Here is an 18,035-nt window from a genome sequence, read left to right on the forward strand (position 1 = left end):
TGTGGTGAAAAGGTGAGAATTAAGGGATAATTTATTATAAAAAAATTTTTGCACTTCCTTGTGCGTGTATGTATATGTATGTATGAATGTGTGTATATATAGATATATATAAAAATATGTTTAAGACATTTTTCATAAATTGTCATCACAATAAGCTGAAACAGAGACTGGCTGCAAGGATAAGTAGAGCAAAAAAAAAACCCTATCATTGTAGTCTGTAGTGTTGCTTAGCATAAAATGGATGATTGTTGAGTTATGGTCAGCAATGGCAAGTTCTGTGTGTTTGATTGACGGCTGTGGCTCAGGTGGTAGAGTGGGTTGTCCACTAATCGTAGGGTTGGCGGCATGTCTCCACATGCCGAAGTGTCCGTGGGCAAGACACTGAACCCCAAGTTGCTCCCGATGGCAGCTCTGCAGCAACTGGTGTGTGTGTGTGTGTGTGTGTGTGTGTGTGTAAGAACGGGTGAATCAGAAACAGTGCCCAGCGCTTTGTAGAACCGCTAAGGGTAAAAAAAGCGCTACACAAGTGCAGACCATTAACCACCGAGAGCCGACGTGTATGATTAAGTTAGAAACATGTGAGTGGCAGCAGAGGTTAGCAATTTAACGTTTTCAGTATAATACACTGAATATTAATACAGCAGTACAATACACAGCCAAAGAGATTTTAGTGCAGTCGTGTCCCCTGCTCAGAGGTGAGCGAGGGTTTGTGATGTTTTGAGGGAGTCACAACCGTACATGAAAGGGATAAGAACAATTAGAGTAAGGAACTTGATCAGGTGTATTATTTTATAAAATAAATAAATAAATAAAAAAAGAATGAAGAGGTAGATAATAATAGACAGAAATCCATATTAAATGGTATTTTGAGAAAGTCAGTGATGAGGTAACTGTCTGATTATACACTGTGACTAACCATGACACCGTAACAACCCTATTCGACATCTTTTCTATTCATAAGATGAGCAAAAAAAAAAAAAGGTTTTTTGATGCTGTGTTTTCAGACTAGCAATAGTGAACAATGTGGAAATCAGAGCAAAGTTCTTCAAACAAAAACGAAACACGATCATCTGACAATAAAATATGCTGAATGCAAACTGAGTCATTAATCTTAGCTGTCTGCAAATCAGACCCTGGCGTGCCTACTTGTTGGGCACCGTCTCCGTTGACCATGCTGGGTTGAGGTTGAGGAGGTGGTGGTGTGAGGAGTGGCAGATCTTGGCTGAGTAACTGGCTGGACTCCAGTGGAGGGGTGTGTTCAGCCATGACTCCTTCATTCAACCTAGAGGAGGCACAGGACACACAGTCACGTCAGTTATACTGTATGTACTTGGACATAAAAGACCTCAGAGCAACTGTACAACAATACATTGACGTTGGAATGGCCATCATTAATGATGTGTTTTAATCCAGGTGAAAAATTCTCAACCATCTACGGTACTGTGCAAAAGTTTTAGGCACCCTATTTTTTTTTTTTTCAGTACAAACTCAAAAACATGCTAGATGTCTCGGTGTGAGCGGAAGGCCAAAACGTAGAGAAAAAGAGGCGTTCTCAAATTTATCCGGATTAATGTGGATGTAGCCCGAGAAAAACGGCAGCATCCAAACACCAACAGTTTATAAACACTTTTTTTTTCTTTTATAAACCATTTACATAGTTCATTTACCTTCCTGGGGTCAACTGAGGTAAAATACTGAATAATCTGCACAACAAACGTCACTTATTCTTCACCCAGTGCACACTTTTAACACAGTTGTGTGTAACAGAGCTTATTTATAGCCTGACTCATTGTATTTAAGGACTGAGCTGCCTGGGTGACGTGAAACAGCACAAAGAAATCTTTTTTTATTCTTCCTGTCACATGTATACCACCAGAACCACCACACCGATTCAATATAATGCAAATAAAAGCCCATCAGTCACAGTATGGATCCAGTGACTACAAAGCACGCACACACACACACACACACACACACACACACACACACACACACACACACACACACACTCCTGAGCAGTCTCTGATTGATCAGACTTGCAGTGAATCATAGACAGGGAGCTAATAAGTAGGAAATGGCATGTGTCCTTGAAACTAATTAGTATCTGGCGCATGCATTAACGGAGCTGATGGTGATCAGTTTAATCAGCCAGCCCCCTGCTTAAGTGTCAGGGGTGATGAGTCTAAGAATGAATCCCACTAAAGTCCTATTTTTGGACTAGTTTTGCATGGGGAGGTGGGGTAATGCAGTAATTACCAAAGAATCTCAGGGATTTCAGTCCCATCCAAATCCATCACGTCAGTCATTTTCTACGTGATTGCATCTTAAAAGATTACACCGTATTTTATCGTCTATAAAAATGACCAAAAAAAAAAAAAAAAACCCATCCCATCTCCTCCTGTGGGAAGAGAGGTTTTACACTTCAGTATAGACACTTCCAGGAAACTCTATTGTTTCCCACAAAAATGAAACCAAGTTTAAAACGCAGAACAATAAAAAAAATATAGATGATGTTTAACAAGACTTCCCTTCTGGGGGTTGTATCGAAGCGGGGTTGTTTGCCTAGCGCAGGCAAAGCTGTTATGGCCATGTGACATACTACTGCTCAGATGCTTCTAATAAAGCAGTGGTTCTCAACCAGGGGGGCGTGGAGAAATCAGAAGAGGGCCGCAAATTGTTTAAGAAAGAAAAATAAAAAAATAATAAAAACACAGACAGGGCATCATTTGGGTACTCGGTGTATTTTATTGCTTTTCAAATAGAATGTGCTAAATGAAAAACCCCATGTTCCCTCTCCCCCTGTATTTTCTTTTTGCTGCAGAGAGGTGGAGCTTAGCCTGCCTTTCAGACCCCTTTAGCGAATTTTGTGCCCCAAAAAAAAAAAAAAAAAAAAAAGGAAAGAAAAAAAGAAAAAACAAAAAGAAAAAGGTCGCCTGAAATCTGGCAACTTTTTTGACAAACCTTACAACTTTCCAAATGTGTCCGGTACTGTCCTGCAAGCATGAGGTCTTACTTTTCCTCTGCACTCTCACCTCTCACTGTGTCTGCTCTGTTCAGTGAAGGGCTGAGAACCGGAGATTTAAAAAGGTCATGGATAACATCGATATATGTAGATATTTTATATAGAATAAATAATCATTATGCCTGGTCTCCTCCAATATGGAGGAGGGGGTGCCACATGATCGGGAAGGCTTGGGGGCTTTAGTTACAAAAGGTTGAGAACCTCGGTCATAAACTAACAAGATCTTACAGTAAAGTTCAAAACAAGCAGTTTGCATTAAAGTGAGGTGCATGTAGTATATATGCGCTTTTTACTGCGACAACCAGGCTTATACCATGGTCTGTCTGAATACTTGATTCCGATTGGCTGGAAGGTGAGCGTTCAAACCGTGTAATGCACAGGTAATTCCAGTCAATTTAATCACGGTTCTAAGTTAATGCGCTGCCTGTAAACAGTTGTAACCATAGTAACACAGTTACAGCTACATACAGTAGTTAAACTCACAGCTTCGTTATTAGTAGAGATGCGGCACAGACGCAGGTCATACACACACAATCGCTCTCTTGCTCTCTTTATTATAATTCAAAGAAATGTAATCTTATTGACTACTTTATCTCTGTGTATGATTTAGAGTGAGCCGAATTCTAGATCTAATGACCTGTAAATATCTATTAATTATGTTATTTTTATCCTTTCAGTCAAATTTTGCACTACATTAAGGACAGCTTTAACATGTCATTGCATGCAAGTGACCATGGTATGAGTGGGACAAACCACAACTAGGTGTGTTACATGATTTTCATGCACTCCATGCATTTGTGCATTAAATGGATTATCCTTTACATACATACATACATACATACATACATACATACATACTACTGATACTCCAATCTCTGTGATTCATACACAGATCACGGCAGCATTACCTAAACATCAAAAAGCCTGGACTTGGTTTACCTAAACGCTTTGGAAGAGCCACGAGGTTTAGCGCGCTCATCGATTCCACTTCTCTCAAAACAAGTCATCTATGAAATGTCTACATCTATGGAAAAGTCTATTTACACAAAAAGAATGAAGGTCCTAAATATTGCCTTGTTAGGCCTATTGCTATTTTGTCATCTTTAAGAAAATGACTGACTTGTGTGTAGGAGTGCGCGTTCATAGACCGAAAGACGTTTACTCCTTTGTCAGACGCTTTTATCCAAGGCAGCTTACAAGTGAAGCGAAATACAATCACAACACAAAGCTGCGAAATGAGCTAACAGTGATATACGCTGAAACTTTCCAATATATGATCACAGACGACTGTAGGATAGATGTAGAAAAAATACAAAACAAAGAGAGGGTCGGAATAAGAGCTAGTACACAAAAGCACCACACACAGTCAGAACAGAAATACTTATGTAAGGAACAGAACACAATGGGCAATACTGTCATAGGGAATTTATCCACAACGGGGTGCTGTGGAGTTACTGTTACCATCCTGAAGGTGAATATTTTCCTAGAACAGCACATCAAACATTGTTTTATTCCTCTTATACTACAGACAATTGCAATTTTTACATTTATTAATGAATATCAATTATTTTAAATAGAACATACATTTTAGCCACAGATGGTTAGTAATATTTAACACGAGGCAAGTTAGTTCCTGTTATCACTTTCACTATAGCAGCTGTACAGTCTCTCTTATCAGCCTCAATTTTATCCCCTCTCAGAGTTACTAAGACAAAGTTTGATGCTTGTCATGTTACCAGGGGCGTTAGCTAGACTGTTAATCTATATAAAAAAAAATTAAATTTTTTAAAAACCCCACGACGACAAAAAAAAAAAAAAAAAAAAAAAACAACACACTAAAAACATATTTCTAAATAAACTGTGTCCATGCATTTTCTTCTTGCATGTAATTGCTTGCAAATGTGAAAATTCACTGAAGATACAAAATTATGACACTGCTGACTTCTTTTACTGACAAACTGCTCCAAGTGCAGAATTATTCGGGGCAAAAGAAAAAAACTCTTTGCCCCTAATGCCCAGGCCAGGTTACACCCTCACATGTAAATGGTCTGCTTTTAGCCAAAGCGCTTTACACGGTGTCTTATTCACCCATTCACTCACACACACCCCTCAATGGTAGCAGAGCTGCCATGCAAGGCATGAACTTGCCATCTGGAGCAACTTGGGGTTCAGTGTCTTGGGACACTTCGGCATGTGGAGTCATGTGGGCCGGGAATCGAACCGCCAACTCTACGATTAGTGAACAACCCGCTCTACCACCTGAGCCACAGCCGCCCCATGTTACTGAGGATCCAGAAAGTGCAAAGTTCTCAATCCTGAAGACTCTCCCATCAGAAAACACACCGATTATTACAAAGCGCTGACACTGGAGACTCCTCCTACAAAATTTTATACTGTATCAAAGTCTTCTTACAAATAACTTCACCATGTCAAAGATGATATATTTTTCTTTCCTAAATAAACAATTAATAAAATCCATTTAAAAATAGCCGTAGATTATGTGTAGAGTCTGCATAACACAGAGTATGAGTCGCTATAGAAACTATAACGTATTAGAACTGGCGCAGTGATGTAATCCTAACATTTGAGCTAAAACTGGAGCTACTGTCCAAGCTGCAGTTAAAGAAAATGAATCAAAATCCTCAGATTTGAGTTCTACATCACTGTGGTATAGAAGATTGAGTAATATTGCCCATTTTACACATTCCTCTGTCATTCTCACATTGGAGGTCAAAACACAAGAGTGCTAGAGGAGGTAGTTAGTGCACAAAGTGCACTCCTGCTCTCACTGTCCCTCTCAGACTCACGGCCAGATGACGTAAGCAATGGGGTGCAGCCTCGGTGTCCAAATCTGTTCTCCAAGAAGCAAGAGGCCAGAGCGCGAACACGACTTCTTATTAAGACTTGAGGAAAATGAGAGAGAGGAGACGGTGCACTGACAGCCAGGTTCATATGTTACGCCTCTGAGTCAGCTGCAATTATTTCAAGTGGTGATGACATGAGCTGTCTCCCGACCCCTGTTTGGTCACACACAGGGGTTTTCGTTTGCAATGTCACAGTACTCAACAACACCCACACAACCCTCAATTCCACAAGCATGAGGGTATTACAGGCCAGAGAGAAAACAGGAATGCAGAGAGAGAGAGAAAGAGAGAGAGAGAGAAAGAAAGAGAAAATGGTTAATAGTGTGCAGGTGTTAGAAAGCCAGAGCAACAAACACTCAGCTGCATGTCATCTGGACCTACAGGTTATCTGTGTTTGTGTAAAGCCGCAAAATTGTTAACAGACCTGAGTTACTACTTCAAAGAGGCTCATGAGGAAGAAGGCTGCCAGCTCTTCATCACCTAGCCTGGCACTGCTGGCTTGCAATAAGGCAAAGACTGCACTGGGAATTAGCTACACAGGAATAAAGGTTGTTTTTTTCCCCTCTAATGGCAACTAAACTCTAAACAAAAGATGAAATGATATTACAAAGCACAGTCTTATGGGAAAAGCTAGACTTTGTTCCATTTGATCATTTTAAATTAATTATTTTATCTAATGAATCACACATCAACTAATGATCTTTTTCTATCTTTTCTCCCTGTACAGTGTGTAACATATACCTACCAAACAAATACGGTGCTGTGAAAAAGCTTACTCTTCTGGTTTTGTGTAGATCTCATACTAAATAGTTTTAGATCTTCAAACAAAATACAATCTAAAACAAAGGCCACCTGAGTAAACACACAATACAGATTCGATTATATTTTTTTATTGAAGCAAAAAAAGTTATCCAACACCTATCACCAATGTGAAAAACTAATTGCCCCCTTAAACATAAAATCTGGTTGTATCACCTTTAACGGCAATAACTGCAAGCAAACACTACAGATAACTGGAGATCAGTCTTTCACTTACTTCTAGTACTAGGATTTACTCCTCTGCTCTTCTCACTTGACCCATCAATCCACAGAACATTCTCCCAAAAGATTTGAGGATCATCAAGGTGTGTTTTGACAAAATTCAGACGAGCCTTAATGTTCTTCTGGGTTAGCAGTGGTTTTCACCTCGCCGCTCTTCCATGGAAGCCATTCCCCCCCCCCCCCCCCGTGTCTTTCTGATAGTGGAGTCATGAACAGTGACCTTTATTGATGCAAGAGGCCTGTAGGTCCTTTGATGATGTCCTTGGCTCTTTTGTGCCTTCCTGGATGAGTCTTTGCTGTGCTCTTGAGGAATTTTGGAAGGCTGCCGAGTTTTTCCATTTGGAGATAATGGCTTTCACTGTGGTCCTTTGGCATCCCAGAGCCTTTGAAATAGCTTTGTTCCTAGACTGATGTATTTAAACCCCATCTTCCTCATCATTTCTGGAATTTCATTCAATTTTGGCATAGCATGTTACTGGCTAAAACGCTTCAAACAACTTCATGCTGTTGAAAAAGTTCTATTTAAGTGCTGATTTGATTGAACCGGGTTTGCAGTAATCAGGCCTGGTTGTGTTTAATCCAGCCAGCTAGCTAGTCCAGTGTCTAGTAATTATGGGGGCAAATACATTTTCACACAGGCCCAGTGGTATTGGATAACTTTTTTTGCTTCAATAAATATCACCATTTAAAAACTTCATTTTGTGTTTACTCAGATTGGAAAAACAGAAGAAATCAGACAGACATGTTCAAATACTTTTTCACATCACTGTACATCCAACTTGATATTTTTAGGAGAAAGTTACTCAAGAGTTCTTTCTACGGTTAATAGTTCTAGCTTGCTGAAGGACTTCCATGAGCCATCCATTTCACAATATTTACCATGTTTATTGACAGGAACAAACTTCAAATTTATATACATTCTTTTAAATGCAGTTTCTTCATCAATATGCAACAAAAAAAAAAGCTTAGTGGTTATAAAGACAAATGGTAATAAAAAAGAAAAAAAACAAATAAATAAGGACTTTTGCATAGTTTGTAATAGGTGGACGCTTAATATACACATGCTGTGAGCGAGTGAAACGGTTCATAGTCTATCCAAGCCCGTTCTGCTTTTCTTTTTTTAAATCATGAAAGACCAACACATCTGCCAAACAACACAGCAGGCGGCTGCAATACTGAACATTTTCCCCCATTTCTGAATGCCAAACATGTTCATTTCCACACTGAGCATGTAACAGAACATTTATACAAATACTCATGGTTACCTGTTTTTACAAATACAGTCATATAGTCATATAGAATATTTCAATATTATGTAGTTTGGATCATTAGGAAATTATTTACGTTAATAGCATAGGGGTAAAGGATAACGTGCTTCCTTCTGAGACACGTGAAGTCAGACGTCCATCTTTGAATTTGGCATTCAGAGGAAAGTGCTATATATGCTCTTCAACATACATGAGCTCACAGACACCCACGAATGGCTCAGTGTCAGTGTGATTGACCGGGGAGAGAGAGAGTATGACATTGCTCCCACCATTTTGCTCTCTAGACTCCTGGATATTGTCTTGTGATCTCCCTACAATAAGGCGAACACTTTCGTGTTGCTGTTACTTATATGTATACACACACACACACACACACACACACACACACACGCACGCACACACTTCAATACTACTTGACTGTACTTAGCTGTTTATCCATCCATCGATTTTCTATAGCGCTTGTCCTACAGGGTCACGGGGAACCTAGAGACTATAACACGGAGCTTCGGGCACAAGGTGTGGTTCCAAACCATTGCAGGGCACAATCACATACACATTCACACCCATACATACACTACGGACACTTTGTACATGCCAACCTACCATGTGAGGAAACCCGGAGGAAACCCGGAGGAAACCCCCGCAGCACAGGGAGAACATGCAAACTCCACACACACAGGGCAGCGGGGATAATCCAACCTCAACCCTGGAGGTGTGAGGCCAACGTGCTAACCACTAACTACCGTGAGTCCTACTTAGCTTTTTATATACTAACAAAAACAATAATACCCTTAAATCTCCAGTTTGTATATCTGATCAAATTATGGTAGACAACTGCAAACAAATCTAAGAGCACTGAAATCCTCTTAACATTACAGTTTTATTCTCATCCATTCCCTAAACAAAATAACAACTACATTCTCTGCTCCAGTGTGTTAAGTTCAGCTATAAGCAGAAAACCATGATCTGAATTTGTATAGTCATCATGTTAATCTTTCATACACTTCACCCCATTCGCCCACTATCATACTTAACTCATTTAAGTAGAAATGATTTTTACTGTCAATATAATGCACATGTTTTCCAGGTTATTTGTCACAGCTCAACTTAAAAATAAATAAATAAACAAACATGTTGTATTACATTTGCCTAAACCTGATTATTTGAGCTTTACAGTGCAATACAGTCAGGGGAAATCTCCAAGTACGCTGTAAGGACTTTCCCAGGTTTCTGTGATGACGACTTTCTTTGGAACTGCATGATAAAGGATGAACCCTGCCCTTAAAATGACATTTTCTAGACATCAGAAAAAAACAACCAAAAAAAAAAAAAAACACACAGGAACAAACTCTGGCTACACACAACCCTACATCAGCCATTTGATAATCTCAAATTCGCACAGCTTCCTTCCTAATTTTACCAGAAATTACACTGAAAGAAAAACCTAAGCCTATGTGGGTGGGGAAATAGAAAATAGTAAAATGAGAATGAAATAAAAAGAGAGATGACCCATGAACACATCTGCTAATCAACGGACGAAAGAAGAACAGCCAAAAATTCCCTTGTGGAGAGGAAACATATTTTTTAAAAGAACAAAACACTTCTGCCCTGACCAGAAGATAAAAGTTTGAACAAATGGAAGTAAATATATAAAAAGAAATAAAATAAATAAAAAAGATCAAATCAAACGTAAAAACAGCTGTGTACCCAAAAGCTAAAAATGTTATTAATTATATAATTACGTTTGATGTGTTTGTGTTAACTTTATAGGTGCATTGTTAGTTATATCATCTACCTACCACCCAACTGCTCAGTAAAGCCTGAGCCGAAAATGAAAAATGTATTTTAAATAAAGTGATGTCTAGGTTGAATCAGATAAGCACGGTGATGTTGATGCGCCTCTCCTGAAAGCACAACGAGCTATACAATATTTTTCCCCATGAACATTAATCACAAGAAATGTAGCTTAGATTTCACTGGTTTGAAAGTACTAATTACTAAAAGACGACTACACACTGTTCCCATGAACAATAATTGGCAGTGACAGAAAAAATACACTTTCCAGAACTACAAAACTGAACAGCTTTCTTCACTTTATTATTAGGTTTTCAGTTTCATTGATTAAACAACCCTGAGTGCTTTTTGGTTTCTCAGTACACAGTTTCAGTAGCTTTTTTCGATCATTTTGCTCTGTACATCTGGTTGAACTTTAGTCCTACGCACGCCATAGCAAGGCACATAAATGCAGCTCAGACTTTGAATTGTGTACACACACACACACACACCCACACACCCACCCCCGAACCTGGACTGTCAAACTCAGAAACTGAAGAGAAACCACATTGCACAGTTACATGTCTGTTCCTATAAGCCTGATTTAACTCATGCTGGAGTTAATTATAATAAGCATGGGTGTTAAATCAAAAGAACCCCAAAACTGTGCAGCGCTGGACAAATCATAAATTCAGGCTCGTGTTTTGGTTGAATGGTGACCCAGCTTAAAAAAATAAATAAATAAATAAATAAATAAATAATAGTAGTAGTAGCGGACAATTTAAAAACGTATAGCAATCTAATGAAGTGCATTCAGGGATTTCCCTACCATACAAAAGCTTAGGCGAGGCACCCAATTGTTTCTGTGAAGCACCTTATGCTGACTCAACATAAAAAGGCATTTAGGTGACATCAGAACAAACATAAAAACAATGGTGAGTCTTCTATGCAGTGATGGAAAAAAAAAACAACTAAAAGGTGGTTTGATCTCAAATGGAAAGGTAAACTGGTAACAGGAATGACCTACCAATCAACTATCAGCGTTTGTGTGATAGAAACTCATGGCCATGCTAAACAAACAGCTGACTGGGTATTTCTCTGTACCGTCAACTCCGGATGGTGGTTACAACCATCGACTCGGTTGCAAGACAAAAACAAAGAATGAATGAAGTACATACTTTTTTTTTGGTCAGGGAGTAATTCTTGTGGATGTTAACAATAGTGATAGTAGATAGAGAAAAGATATAATTAAATGTAGCCTATTTTACAACTAAAGTAACTGCCAACCTGGTTAACTCATATAGATATTCATGTACCGAATTAAGTCACGTTAGCCAGCGAAGGTAGTTAGTTGCCGTTACATAAAGATACCATGACTGAACTAACGGTAGTAATCTATCATGGCTTGGTAGCTAAACAAAGTTAGGCTGTGTTCACACAATGTCTTTTTCTGGTGAAAACCGCTGGTCAAAGTGTTTCGTTTTGGTGGTTTTTTATTTATTTTTATATATATATATATATATATATATATATATATATATATAAATAAAAACACTGTCCCAAAGCGACACAAAAGAAGCCCACTGCGTTTTTGAAAACATGGAATACTCAGTAGGAGCATTATATAAAACTGACTGAATAAAACTGAAGCTGACTGCTTCAAAAAAAAAAAAAACGTCAAGTGTCAACACAGCCTTCGGTAGCCTTTTCGCCAAACACCTGCAGGTTATGTGGCATTTCCCTCAACTGTCCCAGACAGAAATAGTTTTCTCCCCTGTTCCTGCAGTGTAGTACGAGAACCAGACAAAGACAGTGACTGAAAATCTGACAGCAAAATAAATCAAGAAATTCTCTATTATTAGAAAGTGGTTCTCCTGTATGTCCTTTGGTTGCATTTTCAAACTAATTGCATATGTATTTCACCGTGTTCAGAAAGTTAATCCACATATCATTTTCGTTAAATCCCAAACATGTTATTTGGTGAAATTAACAGACTTTTGACTAAGTACTGTCAGTGTTGTCAGCTTTCTTTCACAAACACAGTACGGATAATGGTTAAAAACAACGTGGGGGGAAAAAAACTTGAAAAAAAACTTAAAAATCTTTTTTTTAATGTCAAAAATAAAATAAAATAAAAAAACCCAGTCCATCTACAGAGATCACAGCTGCATGGTTAATTGCATTAAACAAATAAAACAGGAACTAAGAAATTACTAAGAATAAAGTCAGAACCCCTACAAACCAGCTACAACCTTTATTGAGGACAGTGAAAAATATGACATTGTTCACGTTAAACAGTGCAGTACAGCTGTTTTGTGCAACAGTTCCTCTCATATCTGACAAATAAATTACTAATCTCCTTTCTAAAATAAAAATCAGTGAAATACAGAATTAATTGGCTATTTAAAAGTGATCACAACTTTTTTTTGTGATACGGCCGACATTTGCATGCAGTTACCTGCTAATAAACTGCACTGAAATCTCACATATAAATCTTTTGATGATTCAAGGGTACTGATTAACCAAAAGTGTGCTCTCTCCCTTTACGAAGATAACAGCTCTAAGTCTTCTTCTATAATGCCTGATGAGGTTGGAGAATACATGGCAAGGGATCCGAGACCATTCTTCCATAAAGAATCTCTCCAGATCCTTCAAATTTTGAGGTCCATGCTGGTGGACTCTCCTCTTCAGTTCACCCCACAGGTTTTCTATGGGGTTCAAGTCAGGGGACTGGGATGGCCATGGCAGGACCTTGTGGTCAGTAAATCATTGTTGTATTGATTTTGATGTATGTTTTGGATCATTGTCCTGCTGGAAGATCCAACCACGGCCTATATTAAGCTTTCTGGCAGAGGCAGTCAGGTTTTCATTTAATATCTGTTGATATTTGATCGAGTCCATCATGCCATGTATCCTAACAAAATGTCCAGGTCCTCTGGCAGAAAAACAGCCCCAAAACATTAAAGAGCCACCACCATATTTAACCGTGGGCATGAGGTACTTTTCCATATGGCTACCTCTCTGTATGCGCCAAAACCACCTCTTGTGTTTATTGCCAAAAAGCTCTATTTTGGTTTTATCTGGCAGTAGAACCTTCACAGAATATTTGGCCCAATAGTTTTACTTGGAGACGAAACAATACTGATATCAACATCAGGCTCTTATCAGTATCAATAACACAAGCACTGCTCAAGCCAATGCTGGGGCATTATACTAATACCATCTCACAAGTCTCTCTGAAATTAGATACAGCACTAATTTCACATTACCCTGCTTGAGATTTATCTTTTCAGATCCACATAAGGCTTGACGCATATCATTCGTCATTCGAAATGAGCACACTTCAACCAGCGAGGACCAAGCTGCCTTTACTTCCACCTTTACTCCAGTGTAGGACTTCAGCTGCTCATGCCCCAACACACCAAACCTATGAGGTTAGGCATCATTAATCTCACTCCTGCAGACGTGGCGGTGCAGCTGAAGTTCTCATCGCAATCCGGCTATGGGCCAAATCACGGCCTGCTTATATTCAGAAGGATTAAGTGCAACCCAATCTGCCATGCATACACAAAAGCCTACTGCTCCACGCACAATGTGGAGACTCAGAAAAGAAACAAATGGACACTGTGTCGGTTGGAGCACAAGTATGTGGCAAAGCGGTGAGGCGTTACACCAGCACTGGAGCACAACAGACACAAAAGGCTAAAAAGTTAAATAGCTGCAGTATACAACGTTTCAGCTGTGAGAAGTAAAGCAGACAAAACCAGACACCGGTATAAAATATCCGGTGCATTAAAAAAAAAGCACAATTTGCTCGCTTTTTGAATTTAGGTCTTGGAAATACTGTCCAGAAATCTGAACCATTCGTGAAAACCAAGACAAAACAAACTATTTTCTATAGTTAAACAAGCCCCGAGTATAAAACACCAAGGTCTACACAGCACATACAGTTGTTCTAATGATAAAATGTGATTCAGGACTGATTAACATGACCTGAAAAATAATATCCTACATACCAAAACACACAAATCTTGGACGCTTTTGTATGAAATTCCTACAACAAAAAAAAAAAGTCTCACATTTTCTCAAAAGGTCCTTTTGTAACTCAAAGTGTTGAGCATCCAGGAGTGTGTGAGAGACCTGGTGGATTTATTTATTGTTAAAATACACCGCCGAATAAAAAACGTACTATAGTTATATTGTTGTGTTTATTACTGCTGAGAGCTGCTTAGGAGGAATGACTGCCAAACAAAACCTCGTCAAAATGACTATAAAGCGGCTTCTTCTTTTTCTTCTAATGGGAGTTTGTTCAATTGGAGTGTAGTGTGTGTTTTATTCTCCAATATGACCCTGAAATATAGATGCTTTTCTGAATAACAGCACATTTACATAACAAAGTTTAAAGTTCAATACACAGACACACAACACAGTACAGAGGACTGAGGCTGGATCTTTAGTTTCTCTCAGCCAAACACTTTCGTTTACAATATAAACCAAACACAAGAGCTAGTTCACTATCTGACTTCTCGAGTGAGTAATTCAATAGGGCAGGCTCTCAATTAAATCATACTGCTTTTATTTATTTATTTAATACAAAAGACCACTAAATGATCCCTGAACGCTGGTGTGTGCAGTGCCGTTAGTTTATAGCCTGTTAGACAGTTATGCAAGCTAAGTTAAATGGATCCAGATAACGTTGACGTGTGCGATTACGGGTACGTTTTCAGATAGCTAGCCAGCTAAATTCCCATTGACAACTCGTTACAATGTGCAGCTGAGTTAGCATGAGAGGAAACCGAGCAAGTATGCGACTTTCTGTCGTTATTAAAATGAATAATCTCACACAGGCTGTGTAAACAAACGCGCTAGCTCGCTAACACTCAGTACTCACTCGCTGCAGTTGTTCCTCGTTCCTCTTCTTTCACCAGAGGATATCTGGAGGCACACTCAGGGGTTGTTGTTGTCTTGTTTAGTTTATTATTATTATTATTATTATTATTATTACTATTCAACCCCTCTTTTGAAGCTTGTATCGCTCGAAACAAACTGCTTTCCAAAACACCAGGCGAGCTAAGCAGCCAGCTAGCTCTCTTTATCTACGTGTCTCACTGCTATTAGCTAAGCCTTCCACTATAAAATTAGTTCAGTATAAGACTCGCTAGCTTGCTCGACGAGCTTTAAAAAATCCCACAGTTCTACAAGAAGACATAACTGACGTGCTTTCCCTAGTAGAGAAGGTCAAGGGACACGTCGTTATCTCAGAAATAAACCACCGCTTTTTCCAACTGTTACTCTACTTCTGCAACTCAGCCTCCATCTGAACGTGAGCTGGGCTCTTTAACCATTTGGACGCCCGCCATTATGCTTCTCGAGCAAGAATGTACACAATCCTCTGCGCATGCGTATCAGCGGCTTAAGCCTCGGCCACGCAGCTCTTTAGCTGACCCCTCTGTTAAATATGTCACGAGCGTCTCTGTTTGCTTCAGGGTTGTTGTTATTATTATTATTATTATTATTATTATTATTATTATTATTTTCTCTTTTTTGTTTGTTTTTGTTGTTTTTTGCACATTATGTGCAACTGTTAAAAATATTCTGCTATTTAATGTTTGATTCAATCTTAATATTTGAAGTTATTCGTTTATCTGGTAAGCATAGTGTTAAAACCGACTTAATACTGAGTTCACGTGGGAGATACTAAATACACTGCAGCTCATAAAAGTCTTGAATATACAGTAGATCAGTCTACTACTACTACTACTACTACAACTCATCATCATCCTCATCATCCATCTATGCAATCATCATCTTCAGTAATCACTTTATCCTGGCCTGCATGATCTGTGTAAATTTACTCTACAATTATTTCTCTGACCTAAAATTTGCTAAAGAGCACATTATGACTTGTTCAGGACTTGAAACTTAAAGTTAAGGACTTGTAACTTGACTTGGTGATAAGTTTCAGGCATAATCTCTGTGTCTCAGTACTGAAGGTCTCTAGTTCGGGTCATGATGTACCGGAACCAAATTGTTTTGTGTTCTTGGTATGTGTTGTTTTGAGCATTCCTAATCACCCTGCCTTTCATCCTCTCTCTCTCTGTCTCTCTCACACTTCCGGTTCTTCTTCTTCTCTTACTATCTGATAGACTAGACGTCTTGTAGTTCTTATGTCACTCGAACATACATAATAGATGTTTTGATTTTATCTGTGAATTGTTCCAATTGACATTTATCGTTCTTTATCAATATTTCTTTGTGTGCATATATACACAATGCTTTCTTTATCATTAAACTAAGAAGCTTTCGCTGAACGATGTTGTCAGTGTGACTTCTTCCCGAGCTCGGACGAGAGGAAATCAGCCAGTGCAGGGTTCAAATTTTGGTTCTGACTGGTATCGGACAAAGAACTTAACACTTAGACTTATCAGTCTTGACTTGGGACTTGAAGGCTGAGGTTTGAGACTTATTTGTGACTTGCAAAAGAATGACTTGGTCCCACCTCTGACCTTTAGTATGTATCTTACACTATATTATATACTTACACTACATGTACATTTCTAGGTGAAAATAAAAAGTATATTAACGGTACAAAACAAGTTGAGTGATGGTACCACCCCAACAACAAAGATATACAGTATAGTAAAAAAAAAAAAAAAAAAAAAAAAATCTAGAGTGTATCCCAACAACACTGGGCGTGAGGTGGTGATACACTCTGGATAGGACACCAGTCTATCACAAGGTGCCATGTACAAAGGTACACATTTACACCTAGGACCAATTGTAGCATATCTAACCCACCTACCAGCATGATTTTGGAAGGTGGGAGGAGAACGAAGAACCCACAGGAAACCCACATAGTCACTGGGGAGAACATGTGAAAATCCACTCAGACAGTAACACAACCTCAGGATTGAACTGAGGACCCTGGAGCTCTGAGGTGGCAGGGTGGTGCAGTGGGTAGCTAATAGTCAGAAGAATAAGCTATATTTATCCATTCATTTTCTATACCACTCATCCTTACATAGGCACTGAGGATACATCAGATGCTTTCACAGTCCTATCAATAAGTGGTATAAATTTGTCTACTGATTCATTTAATTCTTTACCACTGGCACTGAAGTCCTTGGAATTGTGATCTTCTAATTAATCTAATATTTTACTGCAATTATAATATTTTATTACCCCACAAAATGTACACTTCAAGTAGGCAAGCAAGCAAGTTGGCCAGTTTAAAGTGGATATTATAGTAGTGCATACATTTGTTACATATACTATTGCATATACTCTCAACTCAAACATACTAAACTCCACCTTTCCTTGTTAACGGGGTGATACCGGTAAGGTACTTGTACAAATTTGTACCTTTACCAGTATTCTTTTTCCGAATAAACAATTTTCAGCAGATCAGCATCAATCTTCATTTCTAAGGCCAACGTTTAACCAGTCAGACAGCCAATCAACTTGCACTAGATAATAAGTCAATAGACCACTCAGACCAATAGTCACCCTCCAAAAGATAGTAGCCTACAAAGATTATATTGTGTGCAACAACAAAATGGGATGCAACATGTGAAACCTGTGGTTCAAAAATATCAGATGCAAAAGTAACAACTTCAAATTTTGTTTAGTATTGAATTTGCACAAAGCAAGTCACAAGGCAAAGCCAACATGAACTGATAAAGATGTGTATCCTTAGTGAAAACCACCCTTAGTCTACATCTCATCTTGTGTGAACTTGAACTGAAACATTCAGGCGTTTATAATCATTTTTATGTCTCTCTCAAATACACACATATTTCTACTGAGTTATCTAGAAGGTGATGAAGACTAATATTACTATACTAATTATTTCTTTGACCTAAAATTTGTGACCTAAAAATCTGACTTGTTTAGGACTTGAAACTTAAATTTAAGAACTTGTAACATGACTTGGACTTATGAGTCTTGACTTGGGACTTGAAGGCCGAGACTTGAGACTTATTTGTGACTTGCAAAAGAATGACTCGGTCCCACCTCTGACCTTTAGTATGTATCTTTACTCAAGAAAGGTACATGGTGTGTAGTTTT

The 18,035-nt window shown here is 38.6% G+C and overlaps 1 protein-coding gene across 1 annotated transcript in view; it reads right to left on the reverse strand.

The window, feature by feature from the left end:
• The window catches only part of fndc3a (fibronectin type III domain containing 3A), a 74,081-nt gene extending 58,721 nt beyond the window's left edge, over window positions 1-15,360 (reverse strand). The window contains exons 1-2 of the mRNA XM_053646687.1: window positions 14,860-15,360; window positions 1,147-1,282 (exon numbers count right to left, since the gene is read on the reverse strand). Of these exons, the coding sequence (XP_053502662.1) occupies window positions 1,147-1,266 (120 nt within the window). The 5' untranslated portion in view covers window positions 1,267-1,282; window positions 14,860-15,360. The remainder of the gene's footprint in view (window positions 1-1,146; window positions 1,283-14,859) is intronic.
• Window positions 15,361-18,035: the final 2,675 nt, after the last annotated feature.

Source organism: Ictalurus furcatus, chromosome 17, assembly GCF_023375685.1.
Source record: "Ictalurus furcatus strain D&B chromosome 17, Billie_1.0, whole genome shotgun sequence".
Classification (NCBI taxonomy): domain Eukaryota; kingdom Metazoa; phylum Chordata; class Actinopteri; order Siluriformes; family Ictaluridae; genus Ictalurus; species Ictalurus furcatus.